General features: G+C 43.3%; 2 protein-coding genes across 2 annotated transcripts; both read right to left on the bottom strand.

Moving 5' to 3' along the window:
* Positions 1–2,627: 2,627 nt before the first annotated feature.
* On the bottom strand, positions 2,628–15,666 carry LOC308411819 (deoxyribonuclease-1; the record flags this gene model as incomplete). The annotated part of the gene is made up of 11 exons (XM_080905845.1): positions 2,628–3,610; positions 4,092–4,185; positions 4,261–4,415; positions 4,501–4,613; positions 4,798–4,913; positions 5,716–5,796; positions 5,893–5,981; positions 6,378–6,449; positions 14,802–14,868; positions 15,541–15,554; positions 15,655–15,666. The coding sequence occupies 11 exons, from the start codon at positions 15,664–15,666 to the stop codon at positions 3,560–3,562; spliced, it is 864 nt and encodes a 287-aa protein (XP_080761971.1). The 3' UTR covers positions 2,628–3,559.
* On the bottom strand, positions 6,534–14,797 carry LOC308410934 (histone H1-like). Its single transcript, XM_080904602.1, has 2 exons — positions 13,994–14,797; positions 6,534–13,873 (listed from the first exon to the last, which is right to left on the bottom strand). Exon 2 carries the CDS (start codon positions 11,721–11,723, stop codon positions 11,310–11,312), a length of 414 nt encoding a protein of 137 aa, XP_080760728.1. The 5' UTR covers positions 11,724–13,873; positions 13,994–14,797; the 3' UTR covers positions 6,534–11,309.
* Positions 15,667–25,066: the final 9,400 nt, after the last annotated feature.

Raw genomic sequence — 25,066 nt, 5'->3', positions numbered from 1 at the left:
TGGCATTTGTTTTCGTTAAGCACAAGTCCAGCATCTTTGAGCTTCTGCAGGACAGTGCTAAGGTTTTGGTCATGCTCAGCTGCACTTTTACTGTAGACAATAAGGTCATCCAGGTAGTTTTGGACACCTGGGAGGTTTTTAAGGGTGGCTGTAGCTTAGGTGGCAGAGCAGGTCAGCCACTAATCAGAAGGTCGGTGGTTCGATCCCAGGCTGCCTCCTGGCTGCATGCCAAATATCCTTGGGCAAGATACTAACCCCATGTTTGCCTACTGGTGGTGGTCAGAGGGCCCGGTGGCGCCAGTGTCCGGCAGCCTCGCCTCTGTCAGTGCGCCCCAGGGCAGCTGTGGCTACAATGTAGCTTGCCATCGCCTGTGTGTGAATGGGTGAATGACTGAATGTAGTGTGAAGCGCTTTGGGGTCCTTAGGGACTAGAAAAGCGCTATACAAATGCAGGCCATTTACCATTTTAAGAATTTCAGCCATCATTTTCTGAAAAGCTGAGGGGGCAGAGGCCAGTCCATAAGGTACTCTACAGAATTTGAAGAGTCCATCATGTGTAATGAATGCTGTCAAATCTCTGCTATCTTCATGCAGGGGCAGCTGGTAGTATGCATTTGCAAGATCAATTGTAGAAAACACTTTTGCACCCTGTAAGCTGGCAAACAATTCATCCACATGTGGTAAGGGGTAGCAATCAGTGATCACAGCTTTGTTTGGTTCACGGAGGTCTGCACACAGCCTTATTCCACCAGTTTTCCGTCCTGTCACAACAATTGGGGATACCCATGGTGATGCATCAATCCGTTCAATGACACCAGCTTTGAGTAAACGATCCAGTTCTGCTGAAACTGAAGCCCTCACAGCAAACGGGAGACGTCGCAGCTTCTGACGCACAGGTTTGACTGTTGGGTCAACTTTCACTTTATGCACAAAGGCACGCACACAGCCAATATCTGGGGCAGCAGGGATGCAAGAAGCAGGTGATGGGTTTGTAGACATCACAGAAGCAGTAGGCTCACTACATGGAGGTAGAACAGTATTGCCTGCAATGCTGACATTCAGCGCTTCCATCAGATCTCTTCCAAGAACAGGAGTTCCTTTTCTTACAACAAAGAACACAGCTGAGGCAGATGCATTTCCTCTGCTCACTGTGACTTGCAGGCAGCCTAACACAGGGATTGTTTTCTTTGTGTATGTAACTAGTTGAAGGTCAGGTGGTTTTAGTGGCGTACCACTGAAGTGCTCTTCGTAGATGTGGTTAGGCAGGATAGAAACTGCAGAACCTGTGTCCACAATCAGTTCAATATCCTTAGCTGATGACGTAGGTGTGCTCACATTTATGCTGCATTGCAATCCTTTTGATGCATGAGAAGGATCTGTTAAGTAAAGGACTGTGAGTTTTGGTAAATGGACTTCCCGTACATCTCTTGTCTTGGATGAGCAGCAGACACGAGCAAAATGTCCAATTTTATGACACAGTTTACAAGTAGCTTTGGCAGCAGGACACTGACGAAAGTTGGCTAAATGACTGTTTGAACCACATCTAAAACAGTTCTTAGATGTTTTTGTTGCATGAGATGGCTTTGCAGGGTGAGCATTGTACTTATGTTTCCTCTGCATGGAGTGCGAGTGAGACTGCACAGCTTGGACTGGAGTACTGCTGTCTGCAGCTATGGATTTAGCTTGTTGGACTGCAGATTCCATTTGTGTTGCCAGTGTAACAGCTTTATCTAGTGTCAAATCAGGTTCAAGCAAGAGGCTTTCTCTTATGCTGGGGCTAGACACATGTTCAACTAGCTGATCACGGATCATTTCTTCTGTCCTGTCATCAAACTCACATTTAGAAGCAAGGTCACGCAAGCTGGCCACATACTGGATAACAGTCTCATGTGAAGCTTGTGTTCGCTGTCTGAAAGCATGTCTTTCCACAACAACATTTACCTTGGGTGAAAAGTATTGTTCTAGGGCAGTAACAGCAGAGGCAAAAGTGTCACCTGTATTTGGCAGTGAGTAGAAAATCCTTTGTCCCTCAGTTCCTAAGCAGTGAAGTAAAGTAGCTCTTCTTCGTGCTTCAGGCCAAGCATTCCCTGTTGCATTGATCACAAGCAAATAATTGTTGAACATACGCATCCACATGTTGAATGGCAAAGGAGGGTCTCCAGGGCAAGGCAAAAACATCGGTGGCGGATGGACGTTTGCAGTCATGATGACTCGGCAAAAAAACTCAAAGCAGAGAAAAAAAAACACGCAGGGTTACTCGTCGCCAAAATGTAATGGTGGGCGGTAATAACCAGTCCTCATGAAGAACAGTGCTCTTTAATGAATTCAGCACAGACTAACATCCAAGGGATAGCAGTGACACACATCGGCTATCAGCTAGCCACCTAACTGTATTCTATCTCTTTCTATTCTCTAAACCTTTTCCGGCTCCGCTTTACCTCTTATTTTGCGACACCACCCTCTAGTGGTGCAATATGATATAAACATTACGGAACACAACACTCATCTTTCTGAAGCACTTTGCAAACCACACCAAGGTAAGCCATGAAAAAAAGTAATGGAATTGCGATGCTGGTGCACAGCTACATTTTTTCAGCTTCATTGTTATGTTCAAAGTTGGTGCAAGAGTTGTAGGTTATAATGCCCACTGAGCCAATGAGGCCAAACTCAAGGAAGACCAACCAAAATTAATGAAATATTCAGTTGCAGAAAATTCCATAATTTGTCTTTTTTGGGGGGTTGGAATATGTTCAAAAGCTAGATTTCTGCATTCTGTCACACACACACATAGTTGCATAAATGGATGTAAGTGCATTCATGTGTTGAATAAACAAAGATTACATGTTAATGTTTTGTTAGTACCCTTATTTCATTGTGTTACATTTCACCCCAGGATATGTTACAACTAACCCAGACTATGGGGTTAATTGTAACATTTCACTCTTCGTGTTTGAGGCCATACCATGCAATGGGTAATTGTGCTGCAGAGAAAGTAGCTGCACTATTTAATAGCAGAGACATGTAAATACTTTGCATTACATTTTGAATCCACTACCTTAAAAGAGCTCCAATTTACAGACAGAAATGTCAAAGATGTGACAACTATCCCCGGTCTCCCCTACAGATGTATTACTCTACCGCTCTTTTATGTTTTTTCAACATTTTTGGCTCAGTTTTGCAGGTTAGTGTTTTGCTGTGTGTCTGAGCTGTTTTGGGAAATTAATTAAAAAACTTCAGTAACTCAAAACTCTGAAGACATTTAAGCAGACAAAAGAAGTGAAATAAAATACACACGCGTTATTAAAGGTTTCCAAATCAACAAAGGGTCTCAGTAAATGTTCAGACTTGTTCCAGACAAATGTGCTCCACTGCAACAAGAAGCCGAATTCTTTACAACACACAAGTTTTCAGTGAAATTCTTTTAGTGGCTTTATTGTGCATTTGCATTTCATGAAGCTGTGGCTGACAGTAGTCCCCAACTGAATGATCATTGTGCTGGCTGCAGATTGAGCACGATGTGTGGAAAGCTTGTGGAAGTCACGGTTCAAGCAACGTGAGCCTAACCGCTCAGCTTCACCTCCACGGGGAAGTGGTCGCTGACAGCCAACGCCTGAGAGACAGAGAAACCGTTCTTTTAGTGGCTCACAGTTTGTGCTGCAGACGGCTTCAGTTTCCACAGGTTTCTTTCCAGTGCTGAAAAACTCAACGTGCCTGCATGGTAATGCCATCACTACAGTATACACTGCATTATGATTTTGTTTGCATCTCTGTGGTCGTTACTACAGCCACTGCTTTACAAAGTTGCTCGATTTTCTGTAGCTCAAAGCTGATATTAAAAAAGCAAAAGTGCTTTAAAACTGCATGATTTCTGATGGGGCGACTGCTTTGCCCTTTGTGTAGAATGCCTCTCTTCTGATTGGAGCTCAGTAAACATTTTGCTGACGAGTCTATGGTCTCAGTTGCAGTGAATACAGCATTATGTTAACTTTTTATATTGACGTTTCCATTAGTGTCAGCGGGGAATGAGGCAGGTTGTGCTTTTTAGTTCAAATGAATTCTTACAGAGATAAGGATTGAAATTCATCTGTTACCAGATCTTGTTTGAGATTCAGGTCCGTCATGTAGTTATACACCTTCGCACTATCTTTCACCACTCCTCTCATCATGTCCGCAGTGACCACAATCCTGCAAACACAGAAAGATGATTAGAGTTTAGAGTTTGCGTGCACACATCAGAACGACCTGCCACAATCTGTCTACCTGTCGTAAGGGCAGACAGTTTGCGACACGGTAGTGTCGGCCGCATCAGTGATCAGCCAATGGAAAGTCTTGTCAGTGAAGATGCGGATCTGCTGCCAGTCAGACCCGGACACATAACTACAGCCTGCGTTGAAGTCACCCAGCAGCACGATGTCCTGCAGGGAGAGTAGTGTGAGTCGCATTTACCGAATGTGTGTTTTTCCACCAAATAAATGATTTTTACTTGTAGGCTGTAAATACATCATTGTTCCAGCGAGCGCGGACATCTGCCACCACGTCATAGAGAGCATTTAGCTCCCGAACAGCTGATTCTGGGGAGGTGTGCTGAGGGATCAGAGTAAAGTCTCTCACAGCTACAGAAGAGAAGGGAACGAAGGAGTGTTGACAGTGACGGAGGCGCTTACACCGCATGAGAATGATAAAGGACTAGTGACTAACATGTCCCAGGAACTACCACGCACAAATGTTTGAATGAGGATCCACATCATTATCAGTGTGATGCAGAAACAGCTGTATAGCTCGAGCCACAGCACCTACCAGTGTGTTTGGAGGAGAACATTACGACAAACGGCTCCCTGCTAAAGGCGTCTTGTCCAGTTTCCTCCGGGCCGTCGTCATAGGTGTAGCTTTTTGCCACCGATACCAGCGCCTCCCTGTGGAGAAAATCACCACCTTTTCATTTGCTGCCAGTGTGTACTTCCTTTCTAAACATGTCCAGTTGCTTCTCGGGACAAATTTATTGTAGTTCTGCTTTTCCCCTTTTTTAAATCACTTCTTCTGAATTCTGAGTGTGTATAAGATGTATGTTTATGCCAGAGCAAAGACGGAGGATTTGCCGTTAAATTACTTCAAACATGCCTCAAACACTACAAACATGCTGGAAATATAAATTTTTAATCAAGTTGTTTTGAATGGTTATTTGAGAAACTTATGGGAGGTTCTTTAACCCTCTGAGGTCTAAGTGATGATGATCCAACACCAATCCTGACTTTAACCCCGGGCAACGTGAACAAGTCATTTTTATTTTTGTTAAATTGTTTGGCTTTAAGAAACAAAGAAAACAATCAAACTATTCACATTCTGCCATGAAAAAGACTTTTTCCCTTTCTACAAAATACATATTTAGAGCAAGAACTAAAAATGCTTTTTACACGGCATCACTGCAACGAACCATGTTTTGTTGCAAACAGCCGCCCCTCCCTGAGCCTGACTCTGCCGGAGGTTTCTTCCTGTCAAAAGGGAGTTTTTCCTTCCCACTGTTGCCAAAGTGCTGCTCATAGGGGTCATATGATTGTTGGGTTTTTCTCTGTATGTGTTATTGTAGGGTCTACCTGACAGTATAAAGCGCCTTGAGGCGACTCTTGTTGTGATTTGGCGCTGTGTAAATAAAATTGAACTGAATAAATATCATTTCACTGTGTGTAGAGTAGACTTATTTTTTTCATCGTGGTGCACCTGTAAAGGAAGAGATATCGCTCTTTATAGGTGCTCGCACCGAGAGGCTCGCTGACGATGTATTTGTACTGAGGAGAATCTCTGGGGGGAAACAAACACACACTTTTATGTTTCCATACGTTTGCATTTCATGCTCAGTGTTACTCTGAATGTTCCATGTTCGGTGTGTGGACTCACTTGTTGACGTACTCCATGAGTTTTTGGGTTGCTGAGAGATCACCGTCTCTGACCTCTTGGATCAGAATGACGTCATAGCGTTGGACAATCTACAAAACACACATAAAAAATGAAAATGAATCAGCTGATTGTCCATCTTGCAACATCACGTTTGTTTATATTTTACCTTGCACGAAAAAATTCATGTGTTAAGCTTTAGATTGTAAAGGCAACGCTACAGCTGTTGCACATCCAGTTATTTCATTGATCATTCCTTAAGCATAGAGGTGGGAATATTCTGGGAATATTCAGGTTTACTTCTGCAACAGGCCAAATCATCCAAAGCATTTCTCAAAATTCAGTTCAAACTATTTCAAAACGCACACACAAGATAACACTTCTGGATTGGTTTTGAAAGCACTCTGACCAAAATTGCATTACAAATGGGTGGATGTAAACATTTTGTACAAACTGTCATATCTACCAAAGAGGGAAAAGTCCCAGACCTTGGTAATGATGTTCATCAGAGTGGTGTTGGAGGCTTTGGTGTCTCCGAAGGATTTGATGTTAAAGGCTCCCTGTTAGGTTTGTAGCATAAACCTATTCGCTGGAACGTTAAGACAATATAATTACACTGCTAAGCAAGACACAAATAGGCAAAGTTCTTCATGTTACTCGTGCACGGGAGAGAACCGGACAACCGCTTGACTCCAGTTGGTCTCGTCCGTCCTCCTGTAACACTGCCCTTTTATTGAGGTTACATGAATATGCATAGGTTCATTAACATACGACGTCTACATACAAACAAAGAGTACCTTGCCTGTGTGTATGCGTGTGTGTGTGTGTGTGTTGCTGATCAAAGGGTTAAACATCCTTGGTCAGGAAGAGGGTAGCCTCCCCCTCACCCTAGATGGTTCATCCTAGATAACACGGTGAGGAAGTCCTGCAGTTCATCTAAACAAAGAGCACTTAGACTAGAACAGACGTAGCTACGTTAATCCTACCATAAAACAATAAGACACGGTATGACCTCTCATGCTCCCAAAGTGCTGTCTAATACACACAAAGTTTGCAGACTATCAAGGATCAAAACCTCTACCAATCTACAACTAATTACAAAACTCTAAGCATATATAAGTAAATATTTCTAAGCATAAATGACAATCAACAATACAAATCTAACATTTCCCCCCTTTTTGACCTTTATGCTTAAAAAGTTCCCAGGTATGAATACCTCATGTCTGACAGTTTCAATGCAAACCTTTTTATACTCAGCATATGTCAAATCACCCTAAATTACTGAAAAGGTACACAGTTCAACAAATGTATTAGCAGTTACCCCATTCATTGAGCTCATCTCTTGGCAAACTACATCTTACGAGCAACCAAAGAAATTGTTAATTTAATAGTGAAACTAAAAAAGTAACATTTTCAAAAACATCTCAGCTTGGTGGTGCTTCCTCCGGGTGTGCACATCACATGTCTCTCTGCAGAGTGGTTTAAGCTCTGCAGGGCGTCATGAATGTCTCTTCCAGTTGTTTCCATCACTGTCCATAGGACCAGAGTCCAAATGTATGTAGAATAGACATTCAAACATACCAGTTGGTTTTGTTGTTCGTCAACATGGGTCTCAGCTATTTCCAAGCTGCAGACCTCTCAGCACTCTAGTTTTATGGCCTCTTACCAGCCCCCCATCACCTGACTTCAGACCTTCGTCTTGTGAGGGGGATATTTATGACTCCTTAATTGTCCACGCTCTGCAGAGAAACACCTCTGTGGAAAGGGTGCTGGGTTCCGTCATCTTACTGCTGTTATGATCCCAGCAGCCTTCAGAGTGTCATCGTATGCACAGTATAGTGGCACAGCATTAGGTGATGTTCATAGGAAACTGCTGTCATCACCACCATAGCTTCTGGTTCCTGTGCTTTCATAGAATCATGATGTCATCCTCGAACTCCTTCTGCGCTGTCGATGGAGCTTGGCACGCTCCCCTCATCCCACGAGTTTTCATGTTCCAACGCTGCTGAAGGTTTAAGGCAGAGCACGTCGTACACCTTAGTTGTCTTCCTCAGCGTCAATATTGAATCTTTCATTTTATTTAAAATCTCCTGGAAGCTCAGTAGCACAGCTCTCTGTGTGATGTCTGCTGTGCTGAAGATGATCTCTGATCCTCCTGAAGCCTCTCTCCTGGCCTCAGCTCCCATTTTGTGGACGATCCTCTCCTCTATTTTGCAGGCAGTTTCATGGTCCTTGCTGTGGCTCCAAGGTCTGATCTCATGATGGGCCCCAACCAGCTTGACCTTTGACCTCAACCACTGCCTGGCTGTCGGCTATGCCTGGAATGGTTCACGCTTCTCACTGGGCCTCTGAAGATTTCTCAGGAGATTACTGCTGCACCTGTATTTCCTTGCTAAGAAGAAAAACTTCTATTTGGAGAGCATGTCAACAATCATCAAACCACATTCTTTAGTTCAGTGAACTTCACTTATAGGCCATCAAAGCCTCATCTGAACATGGATGCACCACTTGCATAGGTTTAATACTTGTAAATAAACGGCTAATCACACAAATCACTGCAACAATAATAGTAAACATTGTTTAATGTTAATCCTTGCACTCCACCTCTTGACGCATGGACATTCCCATGCGTCAACTCACCAAACCTGGATCCCTGTCTTAAAGAAAAAGATTAGCTAGATCATGTCCCAGGCAACATCAGGGCACCTCCTCCGGAGTAGCTCCGTAACCCTGCAATAAAAGATGTTAGCGTGTGTTGCATATTAAGTTTGCTTAACACCTGGCTCTCCCAGGAGCCTGCATACACACCATCACGGCCTGGAAAGCAAAATCTGGAAGTGAAATCAAACTTCATACCTGTAAACAATTGTATCATAAGAGTAATAAGCATTCAACATCAGCAAGACAAGTGTCATGTGCAGGTTTTCTCAAATCAGTAACTACAACTATTACCCTAATTCACCTCAGACATGGATTATCCCATGTACTCTGTTAACATTAATGTAATCAGTGACTTCTCTTAAGCAAAGTCACTCCACTCATATATTATTATTATGGGTTCAAAAGTGGCCAGCTAATGAGCCCATAATAAACTATTCCATAAATACCGTAATCTCTTATTTGTTTTACCCATGTCACTTGTCCGCTTCAGCTGAATCTACCACAGCATTCTCAAAGAAACAAACATTAGCAATACACATTGACTGTGGTCAGACGGAGGTCAGACACAGGTCAACGGATTCTAGAGGTGCCATAAAACACCATTAAGTTAACACTCGCTGTGGAAACAGTAACACTGGTCTCATCACAGTATGTCTCAAACTATATTAATTTCTCCATCAACATATGCCTGTAACTACAGTTTTCTTCACACATAAACCCAGAAATCTCGTAGTAGAGAAACATTAGCCAGTATTCCTATAAATCACATGATCAAACACATGAAGAACCATAATGCTGTAAAAACGAAAATGCAAATGTTAGCGCTTGCGCAGGCGTATGCATACTTTGTCACAGATATCTCTGTGAGCACACAAGCTAGTGAATGACGCACACATAGTAAATTCACAGACACAGAAAATGGCATTTAAAATGTTAAATCATCACGCAACCTCGAGTGTTGCTGTCATCTTTCTGCTCCTGTAAAGGGAAGCACACACAGACTCATCTGCACCCCTGCCAGGCGGGGGTCAACTTCACACAGTCGTGTTACATCAGTAAAGTCTTGTCAGCTTTTACCAGTCAGTCAGTTTGTTTTCCTTTCACTCACTCATTCATGCATTCATTCTTTCTTTCTTTGCTGATAGTGGAACCTATCGTCGCATTTAGTTTCCACTCTCAGCAAAATGACGTCATTTCAAAAAGAAAAAGAAAAACTTTAGTTTGGATTACATCGCTGAATCCTTTTGGACTGGGACTGTCATTTAATAATTGTCCCAAATAAGTGGCTTTCTCCAGAGTCCATTTAAATGTGGAGAACTCACTTGGCACAATTTTCTCGACGACGTGTAGCGCTTTTAATTCCCGACGTGCAGATCTGCTTAAAGAACAGAGATTATCAAACAAAACTTTCAGTGCACTGTGAAAGTATCAAAATAAAAAGGCCTTGTTAAGTCATGACACAAGCTCCTCATCTCAGGAGGGTAAATCATACCATTAGCATGGTTCATCATACCATCATACTAATCGGCAGGCTCAACTTCACAACAAAAGAAAAATCATCAGCTAGATTCACTCCAAATCAACCATCAGCTGCACAACACACAACATAATCCTAATGTCTTATTAGCTATGAGTTTAATTACCAGGTCTGTGCTCTTCACTCATTTAGGCCACAGATCTATTTTATTCAATTTTCCTTTTCCCTTCATCATAAAACATGTGACATGCTGTCATGCACTTCACAAAACAGTCTGTTCTGACGTATTCAGAGTTGTGTATCTAAATACAGGATTCACTCGCACATCAAAGCAGGAAACTCAGTGTTTTAGAGTCTCTACTCAACACACAACAACTCCAACACATCTCATTCACTCGTACTAGAATTCAGTCACCTTTCATTAATCTAAAACCAATCAACTAATTTGCATATCAGCTATTAACCCACCAAGTTGACAGGACGACAGAAAAGCATGTTCAAAATAGTATCACAAAAGACAATTTCCCTCATACAGTAAATTACATGTGCTGCCTCAATCAAGCAGGAAGCTTCTCCCAATTTACCATTTTAACAACTAAATTTATTGTCTGATCACTGGTTGGTCAAACCAGGATCTTTTTTTCTCACAAAAGTTAAATTGTTGTCCTGCAACTTGGAGAGTCAATTTTTTTTCTTTAGGATAAATTCAGCATTTGATAACAAGTGTCTGCTAAATTGACACTATTGTAACACTGATGAAAGATAACAAGCTAATTTTCATTGCATGGGTTTGTGTTATTAGGCAGGTCCAATGCATGTCTGTGGAGCTGCATCTCCAGCAGAGCATGTTCTTAAAGCTGCCTTTCCTACACACTTCTCTGCTATTATTTAATCATTTCTTAACTAATGTGCTATGAGTCTTCATGAGTCATTTTGTGTTTGGAATTGTTAGTAGGGTTAATGCATGTTCTGCTTGTGTGTGTGTGATTTTGTATATGTTTCTATTTTCGCAATGTTTCAGACTCCGTCTCAATTTTCCAACTTAAGCAGTCAGTTTTCTTTTCCCCAGGTTTGCTAACCCAAATTTTGATTTCCCACATTAAATAATTCCTATGTGTTCTCACCTAGTCTTCTCACTCTGTTGTCCTCTCCCACTTCAACAGTCCAACAGCCGGCAGTTCTCCTTCAGCTTTGTCCTGTGTCCCACTGTCTCTTCTTGCCATTTTACTCCACAGGTGGCAAATGTCAAACTCCAACTGTTCAGTTCTCCCAAACGTTTTCTTCACATGCACAGTGAAGTCACAGCCACTCTCACTATTGTCCTCTGATGCGGTTGACTTCGTGCTAGTGGCTGAAGTGCTGCTGCTGCTGCCTTCCTGGGCGACTTCTTAGCAGCTGCTGCCGGTTTCTTGGCTTTGGCCGCGGCGGGCGTCTTAGCTTTGGTCTCAGTAACCCTGTTCATCTTGAAGGATCCGGAGGCCCCGGTGCCCTTGGTCTGCACCAGAGTGCCCTTCGCCACCAGACTCTTGATGGCGGTCTTGACACGGGCCTTGTTCTTGTCCACATCGTAGCCTCCGGCAGCCAGAGCCTTCTTGAGGGCGGCCACGGACAGGCCGTTGCGCTCCTTGGAAGCGGCCACGGCTTTCACAATCAGCTCGCCCACGCTGAGGCTGACCTTCTTGGGCTTGGAAGTCATCGTCTTCTTCTTCTTGGCCTGAACCTCGGCGCAGGGCGCAGGGCGTGTTTATGATGGAGCCTTTCCCACCACAGCGCTGGCACGTTGAACGCATCATGAAGGGTCCATTTCTTTCATGTCGCTAGCCAGCATGCTAGCTGCATGTGGCTTGCCCGAGTCACTCAGTCCTTTTTGAGCATTTCAACATGCTGCCACCGCCATCTTGCTCGCCCCTCCGTGGAAGTCATCCAATCAGACAGGAAGATGGGTTTGCTTTCTTCTGCTGCTGTTTATCCACATTGCTGCTGCTTTGCTGGGACTTTTTGTGCTCAGGACTTGCTGCTGTCTCTTTATCATGGAGCTGCATTCCTTATCTTCAGGGAGGAGTGAGCTCGCTTGTGAGGTTGAGAAACACATGGCACTGTAAATAAGTCAGCCAGAAACTTGGCCTGCATGTTTCCAATGATGTTAAACTATAACTTTCTTCCGACCGCTGCATGTGGAAAATTGATTCAGGTCTGCTTTTCACCTGAAAGTGACAACTAAGACATTTCATTATTATCATCACTGCTTAATCAACACATATCTCTCTCTCTCTCTCGCTCTGTGTTTTTGTGAACAGTCCTTTCTTAAAAGCAGAAAATGAAATTATAGTTGTTTTTTTTTGGTTGATCAACACAAAACCTTTTTCCTATGATTATTTTTTTCTACAATATAAATTCTCCCTCTTATTCACTCTTTTTTTTTAATTTTTTTTATTTACAATAGCTGGTGACCTGCAAAATCACCGCTGTCACTCACAATCAAAGGCAATTACTCTTGCACAGTGCACAAAAACACTGTGATGTCAGACACATTCACACTCACTTTGTCATCTGCAAAAATAAATCACATGGCTGATGATATGTGCCATGGTGATCCGTAAATATGATCACCAGTTTATTTAACTATTTTTCAACCCAACAAACAAATAATCAAAAACATGATGCTGATGTTATGAACACTCTACACACAAGTCAAGATGCAGGAAAACTGCTCATGGAAACGTTGCACACTCCAGTTATCACAGTTATCATAGCGCTGTTTCCCTCTCTTAGAGTAGTTCTCAGACAGCTCTCGATCTGATAATGTGTAGCCTGCTCATCAGCTCAGAAGAAAAAAAAAAAAAAAAAACTGCAACGCAACATCACACAGTAGTTGCTCTGCCCACAGCGGCAAAGTCTTACACTTTCATATTCAACTCAGCTTCTCCATCATGTACTTTTAGATGTTTCATACAGGGTTGAGCATATTAGTTGTTTTCACAGATGTGCTCTATATCTCAACAATGGCTCATAATAAGACGACAGTCTTCCACACAGGTCAAGTGCCTCTATGCACTTCATTAGTTTAAATATTTACCTATATCACTTCACCTCACATGTCATCGTACTGAATTTAAGCAATCACAAGCGTAATGTAGATGACTTTTAACAACTATCCACCTCAATTACGTCTATGGTCTGGCACACAGGCTGAAGAGTTAACGTTTTGTGTCAGCAAGGGGTGGGGGGACAGCCACCCACCAGAGCATAGCTGCTGATGTGGGCTGGCCTTCTCCACACGCTCTTCAAGGCTGGTGTGTTTTCTGAAAACTTCTAACATTTTAATCTCTTCCATTTTTAAGCCTGCGATTAACCGCACGGCTCAGGTCCGCGTGAAACCCGCGTGACCGCGCTCGCGTGAACCCGCGCAGCTGTGGAGCCGTCGCTCTCTCTCTTTTTTACATAAATACTTTGTGCTGCCAGGAGCAAAGTCCAGCACAAACGTCTGTCTCCCTCCGACTCACTCTTGGTTGCTTAGAAACCCATGATAACAACAACAGTCGGTGTCACAGACCACATGTTCTGCTCCGCACACACTCACACACAACAACAACAACGATGACAACAATGACAACGACAACAAAAACAACACAAAATAGGCCTATCGTCCAGCACAGTCTGGACCCCGCGGAACTTCTCAACGCCCCACAAAGCGGCGGAGAACTCACCTCTAGCCACACAAAGTAGCGAGGAACCTCTTGCTCCACAAAGTAGCAAGGAACCCGGGTATCGCTACACAAAGTAGCGAACTTCTCAACGCCTCACACAGTGGCGGAGACTGCACAACGACACGGTTATAGAGTCGGCCTCTTCTCAACGCCTCACACAGTGGCGGAGACTGCACAACGACACGGTTATAGAGTCGGCCTCTTCTCAACGCCTCACACAGTGGCGGAGACTGCACAACGACACGGTTATAGAGTCGGCCTCTTTAAACTTACTTGGCGTTGCTTAGAGTGTAATATCAGCCCGAATCCCGCCGACCGTCATTCATCGAGGAGAAAAGACAGACCGCGAATCCACAGGAACTTCCTGGCTGACGTCAGTCTTTCAGCGTGCCTCTCCTCCCCTCGGTGAATGCGATTCCAGGGCTCCGGCTCTCGAAGGACCAATTAATGTTAGGTTTGTAGCATAAACCTATTCGCTGGAACGTTAAGACAATATAATTACACTGCTAAGCAAGACACAAATAGGCAAAGTTCTTCATGTTACTCGTGCACGGGAGAGAACCGGACAACCGCTTGACTCCAGTTGGTCTCGTCCGTCCTCCTGTAACACTGCCCTTTTATTGAGGTTACATGAATATGCATAGGTTCATTAACATACGACGTCTACATACAAACAAAGAGTACCTTGCCTGTGTGTATGCGTGTGTGTGTGTGTGTGTGTGTGTGTGTTGCTGATCAAAGGGTTAAACATCCTTGGTCAGGAAGAGGGTAGCCTCCCCCTCACCCTAGATGGTTCATCCTAGATAACACGGTGAGGAAGTCCTGCAGTTCATCTAAACAAAGAGCACTTAGACTAGAACAGACGTAGCTACGTTAATCCTACCATAAAACAATAAGACACGGTATGACCTCTCATGCTCCCAAAGTGCTGTCTAATACACACAAAGTTTGCAGACTATCAAGGATCAAAACCTCTACCAATCTACAACTAATTACAAAACTCTAAGCATATATAAGTAAATATTTCTAAGCATAAATGACAATCAACAATACAAATCTAACACTCCCAGCAGCAGCGAGTTAGAGAGATGCAGCAAGGTCAGAAAAAGCCCCAAAGTGCCCACCAAATGCATCCTACACCAAACAGGTTACATGTTAAAAATGACTTAGAAATCACATGAAACACTGACGCTTACAAATGATTTCATATTTATTTTACACGTATGTAAGCTAATGACTTCCCAGGTTAATAATTTCCAGTTCCTGTGCATTAAAAACCGATTTGCAGGCTGAAGTAAGGCCTTTCCTTTCACTCCATATTTCTCTGTCATAAAGTCCAGTTTAACATGGAGGTTAGTCCAAAACAAAGCGGCTCATGTTCCACCATCTGCTGAGAGCTCATGACATGAGAGTGAGAGACCAAACACCTGCTCCTCTGGATGTATTTTTGGCAGTTTATCTAACATGCTATTTAGCGCGTCGCTATTTGCAGCATGTTGCAAGGCTTGGTAAAATATTATCCTTTTAGGACAATATATTACTCTGTTGCCCTGGTTACACCGTCCTGGAGCTGTTGTGGAAGACCAAAGGTTGCCAAATATGGAAACAGAGAGCTGCATTTATACTGTGATGGTTTGCATGTGCTGCTGAAATGTGTTTGTAAACGCACAATTACTGCAGGAAAAATGCACAAAAGTTACTGTAATGCTGCTGTAGCCTGAAACATCCACTCTAAACAAGAAACTGGCTCACAGTATTGCACCGAATACAGCTCAGATGTTTTTGTAGCGAGTGAGAGGTCCATACCTGCTCCTGTATGTCTGCACGGTGGAGACGCCTGAACTCGTGAATCTTCTGAAAGCTCCTGAAAAGCTTCTGAGCAGAATGGCGACCAGTGTCTCTTTTGAGGTTTTTATCTACCTGCAGGCGCATGTGACTGCAGGGTGCTGGGGAGGAGTACAGAGAAAAGGTGTGTTGTGGATGGGGTACAGATTTCAGGCTTTCAGGTTCTCACATCCCAAGATTGCAGTGCAACAAGGATAACGTTGCAACCTCAAATTCTTTTCTGCTCGTCATACAATAAAAACACTTCAGCATTGTTTTAACTTGCTGTTGTCCTGTTTGGCATTTGTGTGAAGTTCTGTCACACTTCACAAATGAACTCAGAATGAGTGTCGCAGTGTTGGGATGACCTTAAACTTTGGCAAAATCCTTACGGAAACTGAAGAAATTCCTTCAAGCAGTTTGAAAGATGCCTTGTTCATGAGAGCAGGGACAGACAAAACATAATATCTACTCTAGGTCTGCTCCAGCAGAGACACGTAACAGTCATTAGCAATAACAACAGTAATATTGCTACAGCCTTGTTAAACTATCATCTGTCCCAGTGTTATATCTTGAAATCAGACCTTCAAAAACCTTCCGATAGGCTGATACAACACAAGTATGCCACCGTCTCCACCTTATTGGTCAGAAAGTTTTTCTTCCCAGTTGTAGCTGAACAAACAGAATCCATTCACTTACAATGCATTCAAGCTTGACAACACAATAATACACTTTAGTGAAGTTTCATAAAAGTGCTCATACTTACAGCATGTTACAGTTGTCATGTTACTGATGAGGGTTAAGCTCTATGTTTTTAACATTGTAATCAGATCTGCCAGGTCGGTGCTTAGACATATACGGTGTCCACTACACCCAGCCTCCTGACTCTTTCTTTACTGCCAGCTGTCGAGAATCTGATGCCTCAGCAAATACTGAATAAATTTCAGTGCCACCGCTGCTGTCCACATTCATGCTCCCGTCAGGGTAAACCATAGTTTCCCAAACTTTCCATGTATTTTAAACTTGAGAATCCAAGTGAAGCCAAGATGTTTGCTGACTATTAGTCTTGTTTATGAAGTAGACAAACGAATTTTGTGTAGAAAGGATGAGGGCTCAGTGTGCGCGTGAGGAAAGCTTGCACGAGAGGAAATCTCCACTGGGACATGGAAAACTACCACATACTGACCTAAAGAGCAACGAGTACAGAGGGAGAAACAGCAGGAAGTGCAGCTTAACCACAGATTTGTAGCCACTCTTGCAGTTTAAACCAAATACCAACAGAGAGTTGCACTAGGGCCAAAGTAGCAGGATCATTTTCTGTATTTGACTTTTGGTTATATGCACATGTGACCTGATGGGGACTGCAGATGTGCAGTATCTGCACCTTGTATTTTTCTCTAACATCCATAAACATGCACACTCTGGTAAAACTAATTAAAGTTAAATACTTCTTTGTAAGATGTTTAATAAAGAATGATAAAATGGAAAAGTGCCATGTGTGTAGCTAAAAATAAGCCCCAGAGCGAACGCCAAGGCTGCAGTCTGGGAACCGGCGGGGCGGTCACCGCTGGGATGTGCTTATCAGAGTGTGGAAAGTTGTGGACTTTAAAGTGTTGAACTTTGATGGATAACCAGTAGGGGTGCAACGATACACAAAATTCACGGTTCGGTTCGGTTCGATACTTTGGTGTCACGTTTCGATATTTTTTCGATACAAAAAAATGTTCATGCATTTTTAATTTGTCATTTATTAAAATTATAAATATATATTTTAACTCAAAAGTACAGTTTTTAAATTTAACCCTAACCCTTGTGCGTGTTTTTTATTTTGACAGCGAATGCGCACCTGCGGACCACTTATGTGCAGCCCTGGTTATTTAGCTCGTCATATTGCAGCCACAGAAATTCTTTTGTCCATGAAACCATAAAGCTGCACTTTCTTTTTGCCTTATAGTCTGATTTGTCATAACTTCTCCGTTTTGTGGTAAGCTTTTCTTTGGCTGTCACTTCTTCACCCTGACCTGTCTTATTTGGCTCAGCAGAACTGAAATGCTTTTACACACGCACTCACATAAGCTCAGCGATTCTCTGCGCGATCAACCTCTCACATATATTTTTCCTTCCTACAATAGCCCGACGGGCAGGGCAGAGATAGATTTTGGTAGCCCGACTGGAAAAATCGCTAGCTCCGGGACGTCGGGCTAGCGATATTGCGAGCCCTGTATCTGATTGAGGAATCACTCATCTTTGGAAAAGAGAGTTTATTACAGAGAAATGGCTCTTTCCAAAATAAAAGCTATACTATCCGCTTCTTCTGGGCTATATTCTCAGCAGCATAAGGAGAATCATGTGCTAACAGCTGTCTAAATGACTCGGCTAAAGTTAGTAGCATGCTTGTTGTTTTTGTCTTTGCACTAGGATGATGTCGGCGTAAATGTGCAGTCATATTCGTTGTGTTCCCACTAGTGCTTTCAGGTTAATCTCGTTGAAATGACCTTAACGCCACAACACGGCAAATCTCCGTTAACGAGCTACCGCCGATCGCCCCGTGCATGGGGCTAGACGGCCAACACGTTAACGAGCTAACTGCGCTAACACACTAGTTCCCACCCATGTAATTGAGCATTGCATGGCACATCCAACATACTGTTTTACTTTAGTCCATGACTCGCTTACCTTCAGGGTCATACGTTACATGAAAACCAAAATAATTCCAAACGCCAGATCTGAATGAGGTTCAATTTGCCTGTTGCAAGGAGAGCTTAGCTTCTGTCTCGCTAGCTTGCCCTGCGCTCTTCCTTCTGACTATGCTGTCTGTGTTGAGCGCTCAGTGGATCTGCGCTGGACAGTGCAGCCTAGGCGGAGTAGTCGAACACAGATTCACTGAGCGCTCAACACAGACAGCATCGTCAGAAGGAAAATTGATAAAATAAATTACAAATAGTAAGTGTTTACCTGTTTTACTAAATGTACTTAAGAACTGCTGAGACCGTTTATAAACCTGTGTTTAAATTTCAAGAAAAGAATGATGCATTTGCATTTCTGTATTAATAGTTGGAACCGAGGAGGAAATATGAATATGAATGCAGCTGCATCGTTTTTTGCATTCATGATGTCGTTTTATTCAAATCAGTTTGTGTTAAATGCCCCAGACAACAAATCTGTTGTCGGTTTAATTTCAGAAAGGATGGCGCCACATCATGTGATCATTACAGCATATGTACAGATCTAAATGCATTTCATGTCCTATTATAGTTTTATTCACTTCAGATTAGCATCAAAGTTGTAGCCGCGTCTTTGCCCATTATGAGCCATAAAGTTGGACACTGTTGGAGACTGTTCTGCTGGTGATAAATGAAACGTGACGATCGTTTAAAAGGATTTTATTTTGAAATCTAACACCCATGTAGAGCTAACATTGATCGTAATAACATCGTAATAACATCGTAATAACATCGTAATAACATCGTAATAACATCGTAATAACATCGTAATAACATCGTAATAACATCGTAATAACATCGTAATAACATCGTAATAACATCGTAATAACATCGTAATAACATCTTTACAGTTTGTGTAAACCCAACAGAAACCATGTTGTCCCAAAACGCTGCGTTTGTGTCCCATATGTAACACCGTGTATTATCCAACTTATTTCACATGGTTTAACTTGAACTTTAAAAACTACAATAAAGTTTTGCTGTATTACCAGTAACAAATCTTTTATATACACATTAGCTTGTTTAAAAAAACTGACTGAATTACCTCTAAACTGGTTCTAGGCTTTGTCACACTGGTCGCACTGGTGCGTGTCCATGGTCAGTAAGCGTAGAGTTGACTTAAGCTCGAGTTTGTGTAAACTGAACTGCTGCACCGATCACGTATCAGCGTCTGTTGGTGTGTTTCTGGGGTCGCTGGCTGGAGGCTTTCCCAGAAAGGTCACATGCTGCGCCAGCTTGTGTGTCGCCAAGCTCGACTTCAAAGCAAAAGCCCTCCCACACTGGTCACACTTGTGTGCTTTAACTCCACTGTGGACCAGTTTATGTCTCTTTAAGTTGCTCTTATAATTAAAAGCCTTTCCGCACTCCTCACATGTGTGGGGTTTTTCTCCGCTGTGGACCATCTCATGGATTTTTAAGTGGCTCATCCGAGTAAAAGCCTTCTCACACTGGCTACATGCGTATGGTTTGACTCCTCTGTGCAGGCGCTGATGAGTTCTCAAGTTGCCCATCAAACTAAATGTCTTTCCGCACTCCTCACATGTGTGGGGTTTTTCTCCGCTGTGGACCATCTTATGGGTTTGTAAGTGGCTCATCTGAGTAAAAGCCTTGCCACACTGGCTACATGCGTATGGTTTGACTCCTCTGTGCAGGCGCTGATGAGTTCTCAAGTTGCCCATAGAACGAAATGTCTTTCCACACTGGTGGCATATGTGTGGTTTGACGCCGCTGTGGCTGAGGTGATGTGTTTTTAAGTTGCTTTTCCGAGTAAAAGTCTTTCCACACTGGTCACAACTGAAGGGCTTTTCCCCACTGTGGATGCGCTGGTGTCTTCTGAGGTGAGACGGGGCATGAAACTTCTTGTTACACTGATCACACCTGTAGTGCTCAAGTAAGTTTGCACTTGAGTGAGCATCTTCAGCCAACTGAGAGCACTGAGGTGTTGGGCTCTCTTTGGCGTCTTGTTCCTACAGCAACAAAGACACAGGCAGGGAGTCAGAAGCTTAATAAGTGTTTGAGTTAAATCTTGTTTTGTCGTGCCGGCCTCTCTGCTTCGATAAGAAACCTGTTTGTTGGATGATGCCCATAATAGTAACCTGTTGTGTTGTAAATTGTTTGGATGCGTTTTGGAAAAGAAAGACTGTATTATTGCATAAAATACATTTAAACAAGTGCATCGCTGATTGCATCTTGTGGACATCGGTTCTACCAGCTGATTGCCCTGCTCAGTCTTTACGCCCGACCCAACGAGGGACAATCAAATGCAGAGGGGACAGTGCGACTTCACCCGTGCACTTGCACCTCTTGCACACAGTCCTCATTTACAAAGTGCTCTGCAAATCACCCCGTCCCTGTTACAGTGCAGCGAGCCAAAAATGAACCATTTAGTCCTTGGTGTAAGACCAGGGGTGTCGAACTCCAGGCCTCGAGGGCCGGTGTCCTGCAGGTTTTAGATCTCACCCTGGGTCAGCACACCTGAATCAATTGATTAGTTCGTTACCAGGAGAACTGGAAGTCATTTAACCATTTAAATCAGCTGTGTTGGAAATAAGGAAAGGTCTAAGAGGTTGAAGCCTTCGTCTTTCCATTTACTATTTTCTTTTCTTAACATGCATTTAGTTTCTCATGTTCTGGAAAACTGTAAATAATTACTAAAGGGTGGTAGTTAACAATAATCATAATGATATAATGACAATAAATGATGATCATTCATGAAAGTTGTACTGATAGACTTTTCACGTTTCCTAAAAGCAGCTCGGCCTTGGTTTGCACGGCACTTCCAGATGTGTTTATAAACTACGAACAATTTCACGTAAAAAAAGTCTGTAAAATGTTCGGACTCATGATTTATAAAAACGATGTTTTTCTCACCGTGTGTGAAGAAAACATTTTCTTCTTTCCAAGATGGCCGACTACGTTCCTCCGTCAGACTGCTCGACCCACCAACACCTGCCAGGAAAGAGCTTTATTAGGCTCCGGAGCCGAAATGCACATTAAAGTCACTTTACATCCAGATGACTTAGACCGTCCTAAGATAATAAACTTTTAGCCTGGTCTAGATTAAACTGAGCTGATGGCAAGACGGAGGATCAGAGGACTTGAAGCTTTAAATAATCCCTCAAGGAGACAGGTCTAACCTTTCCTTTGAAATATCTCTGAGGTAGCATGGACAACATACACGTGCAGATGAGAAATGACACCCTGATTCAATCATTCCCTCTCTGTAAACACTTTAACTGGGAAGCCAAGCTAAAGGTTAAATGATCAGCGGCTGTAGGTTTAGCTGTGCTCGTATGCCCGGACAATACAAATATATAAATAAAGAACTGCACACAAACACAATTACACTACTTGATCTGTTACAATCGAGCGACATTACTTGTCAGCATCTGGAATCATGGAACTCTTTGGTCACGGTGAAGGAACAGTGTGCAGGGCTGTTTTTAAAATGAGGTTTTTCACCAAGCATCCTGATGGGCTCTTCCCAAGAGTTAGTGGACAGATAGTTGGAGGTCATGTTCCCAACAAGCAGCAACTGGTGCCGAGGATGAAAGGAACCATGAATGTGCTCAAAGCTAGATTGCGAAACCGCGATATCAGAAACACATCCTGCACGTGCTGAACTTGCTTTCTAGCAAAGCACCCTGGTTTGCAGTGTCCCAGGTGTAGGCCAGCACTGAGGATTGTTCTCCAGTCACTGTACACACAGTTTAAGGGAGGACAGCAGTTCCTACTTTGAAGGTAAACCTTAAATGATCAGCAGCCATGAGTTTAGTTGTGCTCGTACAAGTTATTGTCTCCAGTGTCTCTGCGGGTCCCTAACACTCCCTCACAAACACACCTGAGCTGGGAACATACCTGAGGGAGAGCAGCAGATGACAGCATGCAGGAGACAACAAACTAATCTAAACATATAAAACAACTCCAACCAACATCAGCTTGGTGGTTACCTTTGGAGGAGCCCAGCCCATGAGCTGTGCTGTGATGACTTATGGTGAACAGGTGTGCCAACAACTAAGAGCCGAGACAGAGCCTCTTAAAGCTGTAGGACAAAAAACAGCACGTCCAGAGCACCTGAAGGCCAGAAGGTGGCAGCAGCAAACGGGTGTCAGGTACAATCTTCAGCTTCCATAGTATCTACAGATCATACACTCCTCCCTTTGCTCAGTGTTTTCACCTTCAGCACATAAAGGTGAACTTCAACCACACCAACAGACTGGAATATGTTCACCCACACAGACCTGGACCAGTACGCCTCATCTGTACTGGATTACATCTCCAAAACCACAGACAGTGTCACCACCTGACAGTGGGCAGGGATAGCTCAGTAGGTAGAGTGGTGGCACCATGATCGGAAGGTCGGTGGTTCGACTCCACTGAACGGCTACCCTGAGGTACCCTTGAGCAAGGTACCGTCCCTACACACTGCTCCCCGGGCGCTGCATTGGTGGCTGCCCACTGCTTCACTGGGTGAATGGGTTAAATGCAGAGGAACTATATCGATAAACCCATCTTGCCTCAATGACTACCGCCCAGTAGCACTCACCCCCATCATCACTAAGTGCTTAGAGCAGCTGGTCCTAGCACACTTCAAATCCTGTCTCCCCCCCACCCTGGACCCCCACCAATTCGCATACCGCCAGAACAGGAGCACAGAGGATGCAGTCTCCATCGCACTGCACTCTGTCCTCTCACACCTGGACAATGTTACGAGTTCAAATATTGGGGATGGAGACAAGAGGAAAAACCACAATAACAACACTGGTCCGGCCGGGTTGAGTCAAACGATGATTTTAATGATCACACGCGTGGGAGATGGACACCGTACGCAGACAGCATCAGATCTCAAAATGGTGGAGCATTGATCAAACTCTTATAGCCTCTGATGCCTCCACCTTATCATAAAAAGCCTAAACATTCACATGCTTTCTCTCACACAGCGCCTAAGCTACGACCTTGGCTCCCCGGTTATCTGCTCCTGCTGAGATGGGGCAGAAAACTCCAGCATGTTCTGTTCTCTTCTAATCAGACAAATAAGGCGATGACTTTCTGCGAACAGTATTTCTTATAACTCAGCAGTATAATGCATCATAAAACAATATCATTCATCCACAATAAATCAGCAGTCTAATGTAATGCAAACTAATGCAAGAGTTATCACCTTCTTCTAATTCAGGAGAATAATGCAAACTAAAGCTACATAATAATTCACAATCTTTAATTAGGGGTCTAACATGGCATAAAATAATATTATAATCTCACAACAACAACACCACCTACGCCAGAATGCTGTTTATAGACTTCAGTGCAGCGTTCAATACAATCCACCCCTCACAACTCATCAGAAAACTGACAGACCTGGGCATCAGTTCCCTCATCTGCAAATGGTTACTGGACTTCCTGACCAACCGCCCCCAACATGTCCGGCTGGATAACCGCTGCTCATCTACCATCACAATGAACACCGGTGTACCACAAGGCTGCGTGATGAGCCCTTTCCTCTACTCCCTCTTCACCCACGACTGCAGACCTGCTGATGGTTCCAACACCATCATTAAGTTTGCAGATGACATCACGGTGATTGGCCTCATCAGTGCTTTGAGCGCTCAGATGAGTAGAAACGCGCTACATAAGAACCAGTCCATTTACCATTTGGGTAATAAAATTGCAGGTAACATTTCCAAGGCAGGTAGGAAAAAAATGAGCTGCTATCAGTGTATGTTTGTTTTAAGGTGAGGTGGCACGAACCCGCATGTAGGGAGATGTAACCTCGTACCTCAGAAGTGTCGATATGGGTGTATTTCCATCTGTACAGCAGTATTTAGTACATCCTGGTACTTGGCAGGATGTGCAGGAGGCAGAGAAAGAGCATAAGCTTTCAGCACCTGTTAGAAATGTCACTTTCCCACATAAGAAATAAAAGGTGCTCCACAATAGTGCTGCAATTGAATATATTTTGCAATGAATTGAAGCCCATGTCAGTATTCATAGAAGAAATTGTATATGAATGCACAGCTTCCTTACATGTGCATTTGTTTCATTTGCAGATCACGCCAGACAGCTCACAAAGTCCATGATGAGGAAGCCAACCATAGACAAGCTGGCGGCTAACAGAGAGGCTGATGTCAATAACTTTGTCAAGTTCATCACCAAGGACTCTATTCAGAAGTCCCTGGGGATGTATCTGGAGATGCTTAAGAGAAGAAAGGCTTAGAGAGGGGAAACATGTTTGCACACTTTGTAGCACCAGCTACAGATGTGATCTGACATCAGGCAGTGAGCAGTCTACATGTTTGGGGGATAAAACCCAGCATTTACCCCTCAAGGTGTTAATAAAAACACTCGAGGTTAGGGTGTGACTTTTTGTTTTGGTTTGAAGAGCCGTACACTCGGGCAACCTGCCGAGCCTTCTCCATCACTCAGCATTACCTGCAGTATGCTTACGCGAGCAAACTGCTAATTGTTGCAAAAGAGTCTCACATATGAAGGACTAACAGCAAATCTGACCTTTAGTGCATCTAAATGTGGCAAAGCCTTTGTCATCTCTAACAAATGTTTGGTTTTTACTGTGAAATATCCAAATAAATGTCTGGATTCATACATTAAATGGATTAAAGCGTGTGGTTCTCATTCATTATCTCTGTAACTCAGACGTCTCTACATTCAAATGACAGTTGAGAATGTTAAAAATTCAGCGGACAACCAAATCAAAATGAATCTTGCATTCTTATAACAAGGAGCATTTTTCATTCTTTGTATGTTTGTGTTTTGGACAATTGAATCAA

The sequence above is a fragment of the Rhamphochromis sp. 'chilingali' genome (genome assembly GCF_963969265.1).
Source record: "Rhamphochromis sp. 'chilingali' genome assembly, chromosome: 15".
Lineage (NCBI taxonomy): Eukaryota > Metazoa > Chordata > Actinopteri > Cichliformes > Cichlidae > Rhamphochromis > Rhamphochromis sp. 'chilingali'.
The sequence above is the reverse complement of the archived record's forward strand: the minus strand, read 5'-3'. Positions and strand labels throughout refer to the sequence as shown.

What these genes read in the sequence shown, in the direction of transcription:
- LOC308410934 (XM_080904602.1), bottom strand. Translation starts at nt 11,723, where the DNA reads ATGACTTCCAAGCCCAAGAAGGTCAGCCTCAGCGTGGGCGAGCTGATT.